The 2,872-nt window shown below is 48.8% G+C and overlaps 1 protein-coding gene across 1 annotated transcript; it reads right to left on the reverse strand.

Annotated features, from left to right (window-relative positions):
• LOC103723690 (cytochrome P450 81Q32-like) lies at window positions 1-2,498 on the reverse strand. The gene is made up of 2 exons (XM_017846774.5): window positions 1,392-2,498; window positions 1-759 (listed from the first exon to the last, which is right to left on the reverse strand). The coding sequence occupies exons 1-2, from the start codon at window positions 2,394-2,396 to the stop codon at window positions 145-147; spliced, it is 1,620 nt and encodes a 539-aa protein (XP_017702263.5). The 5' UTR covers window positions 2,397-2,498; the 3' UTR covers window positions 1-144.
• Between the last annotated feature and the right edge of the window lie 374 nt (window positions 2,499-2,872).

The raw sequence follows: 2,872 nt of genomic DNA on the forward strand, positions 1-2,872 counted from the left end.
TTAGCCAAAGAAAACCATTGCACTCAATTAGATTTCATCCTTCCATGCTTCACTGGTTTGCAGCTTATGCATATATTTCACATAAATTTAAAGTACGAATACATCATAAAAGCAGTTATTATAGGGACATAAATTTGAGCATAGTCATATTTGAGAAAGAAGGTCGGTCATATTTCCACATGGCTTGTACAAGGCCTCCAAGGGTTCAGCCTTGGGCATAGTGAGCCCCAAGCCTTCAGTCATGTCCACCTCCTCCTCCCTCGTTCTCTTCCACTCAAAACACTGAATCAGAGACCCCAAGGCTAACCCCATAGTTCTCATGGCCAAGCCCTCCCCCGGGCACCTCCTCCTTCCAGACCCGAAGGGGATGTTCTTGTATCCCTCTGCGTCTCCTTCATCAAACCTCTCTGGCCTAAACTCCAAGGGATTCGTCCATAGCTGTGGGTCCCTTTGTATGGCATAAGCATTAACCAATAACATCGTGCCGCGTGGAACCCTATATCCCTGTACGACACACTGCTCGGACGACTCGTGCGGCGGGAGGAGAGGGCCTGCTGGGAATAGACGAAGGGTTTCTTTGATGACATTCTGGAGGTAGTGGAGATTGGGAAGGTCATGGTCGGTGACCAAGCGGGCGTGACCCACTTGCGTGTCTATCTCGACTTTGGCCTTCTTTAATGCCTCTGGATGATTGAGAAGCAAAGCCAATGCCCACTCCATGGTTCCAGCAGAAGTGTCCGTTCCGGCTGCTATTAGGTTCTGAAACAAAATGACAGCCATTGTTAGATGCACGAAAACAAGATAAATAATATCACTAGATGAAGCCCACCAAGGTGCTGTTTTTTCGTTTTTTTCCTGCAAAGTAATTTGAAGAAGATGTTGTGTTTGATCCCAATGGATCCCATCCGAATATAGCACACACTAACCTAACACCAATTTTTATTATTATAGGATATTAATCTTGGTTCTGCATTCAAAATAAGGGCGTCCAATTTGGTGAAAGGATATGGATGAGCTTCCTATTTTATTTTATTGTTGTTCAAATAGGAGATAACAGTCTTCCTAATCTCCCTAATATTTGTCGTACATTTATGGATGGATTATATATTAATTTATTTAGTGGTTGCTGTTTTATGGAGGACGGAGAAGTACCCGGCCAACTTATTTTATTTTGAGTTTTAATGAATGTCACCTTCCCAATGCACCTTTCTTGCCAGAATCGGTGGAGAGGAAGAAAAATAAAGAAAGAATTCTATTCTATTCATTTAAACCTTTTTCCCCCGTGTCCCTCACTCGGAAAAACTTCCACTGTAGAGAATAGTTTGAATGGAGTTTATGATGATGCTTGGTGATAGAATTAGATCGAATCAAAGAAGGTACTATAAACGTACCAGAATCATTCCTTTGATGATCTCGTCGGTGTAGTAACCAGGCTCGGCCTCCTGCATCTCCAACATAACATCGATAATAGTTTTCTTTCCCTCTTCTTTTCCCCTCTTCTTTCTTCGCTCCTCCACCATCTCTTGGAACAACTCGTCCATCTCCCTCGCTAGCCTCGCGATCCTTTTCTCGGCACTGTTCCACCCTGCCCACCTCGCCCATGGCAAGAAGTCCTCCAAAGTCGATGACCCGCTCAACAAAAATATCTCCGCTATAACTCGACGGAAGCGCCGGCCCTCCTCTGCCACCTCCGTCGTCGCCTCCGCCCCGTAGTACCTCCTCCCGGCTATCATCTGCATGGTCACATTAAACGTCAGCTCGGAGAACCTCGACTTCATCTCCACCTTCCGGAACTCGGCTTTATCTCCGGTGCCGAAGAGGTGGCTGAGGAGCGAACGGACCTCAGCAGCACGGGAGGTAGAGAAGGAGGCAACACGGGCGGGGGAGAAGATCTCGAGGGTGGCGATGCGGCGGAGGTTGCGCCAGTGGGGGCCATAGTTGGAGGAGCCGAGGGTGGTGCCGTCGTAGCCGAAGTACTTGAGAACGAGGAGCGGGGGGCGGTTGGCGAAGGTGATGTCATTGACGGTGAAGCAGTCCTCGGCGGCGGAGGGGGAGGAGACGAGGAGTACGGGGCGGGAGCCGAAGCGGAGGAGGAGGAGAGGGCCGTGGCGGGCGGAGATGGCGGAGAGGGTGCGGTGGATGGGCTGGCGGAGGAGGTGGAGGTGGCCGACGACAGGGAGGGCGAGGGGGCCGGTGGGTGGACATCGGAGACGGGAGTTCTTAGATTGGAAGAAGCTTTTGGAAGTAAAGAGGAGGGCCAAGAAGAGCACCGCACAGCAGTAGAAGGTGGCCGTCTCCATTTCCTTTGATCTCCGCCACTGGACTGCCTCCGTCTCTTCCCTTATCCTTTCGTTTTCAAGCCGATGTGACCCTCCCAACCATTGAAACCCGGCCATTAGGATCCGGCTTTTACTTTTTTACCGTAACCATCAGAGCTCTGGATCCAGACAAAATAAAAAACAAAAACAAAAACCAGATCGGCCCTTTTGAAAAGAAAATCTCCGATCATTGCGTCTTCTCCCAACCAATTTATCGTCTGATTATTTTTTTTAATAAAATGGCCAGATCATATATATCTAATAATAAGAATACATGGCAGTCAACTCATCGACATTTCAGTTTTGAATGCGGAGCTGAGGGCCGCTTGGGTAGACCTCCGTTATGCCCGGTGTGTTTTACCGGCTAGTTTCATTGTCCTAGAGGGGGACTCTCGGCCACGATCATCAGCTGAATCCGGAGGGGGACCAAGGGGTAATGGTTGCATCCACCCTTTGCTCCAAGACATCTAATCATTGGTGAGTGTTGGAACGGACTCACCAAAAGAGTCCGAGTCTTCTGCACAAGTGAAAGAGAAGCCCAATCCTAGAAATTC

Source organism: Phoenix dactylifera, chromosome 9, assembly GCF_051530095.1.
Source record: "Phoenix dactylifera cultivar Ajwa chromosome 9, Ajwa_hap1_PhDact_Kaust_v1.1, whole genome shotgun sequence".
Classification (NCBI taxonomy): Eukaryota; Viridiplantae; Streptophyta; class Magnoliopsida; order Arecales; family Arecaceae; genus Phoenix; species Phoenix dactylifera.

Coding starts and splice junctions, on each gene's coding strand:
- LOC103723690 (XM_017846774.5), bottom strand. CDS start 2,396: ATGGCCGGGTTTCAATGGTTGGGAGGGTCACATCGGCTTGAAAACGAA. Junction 760..1,391: donor TCATCAAAGGAATGATTCTG/GTACGTTTATAG, acceptor ATTTTGTTTCAG/AACCTAATAGCAGCCGGAAC.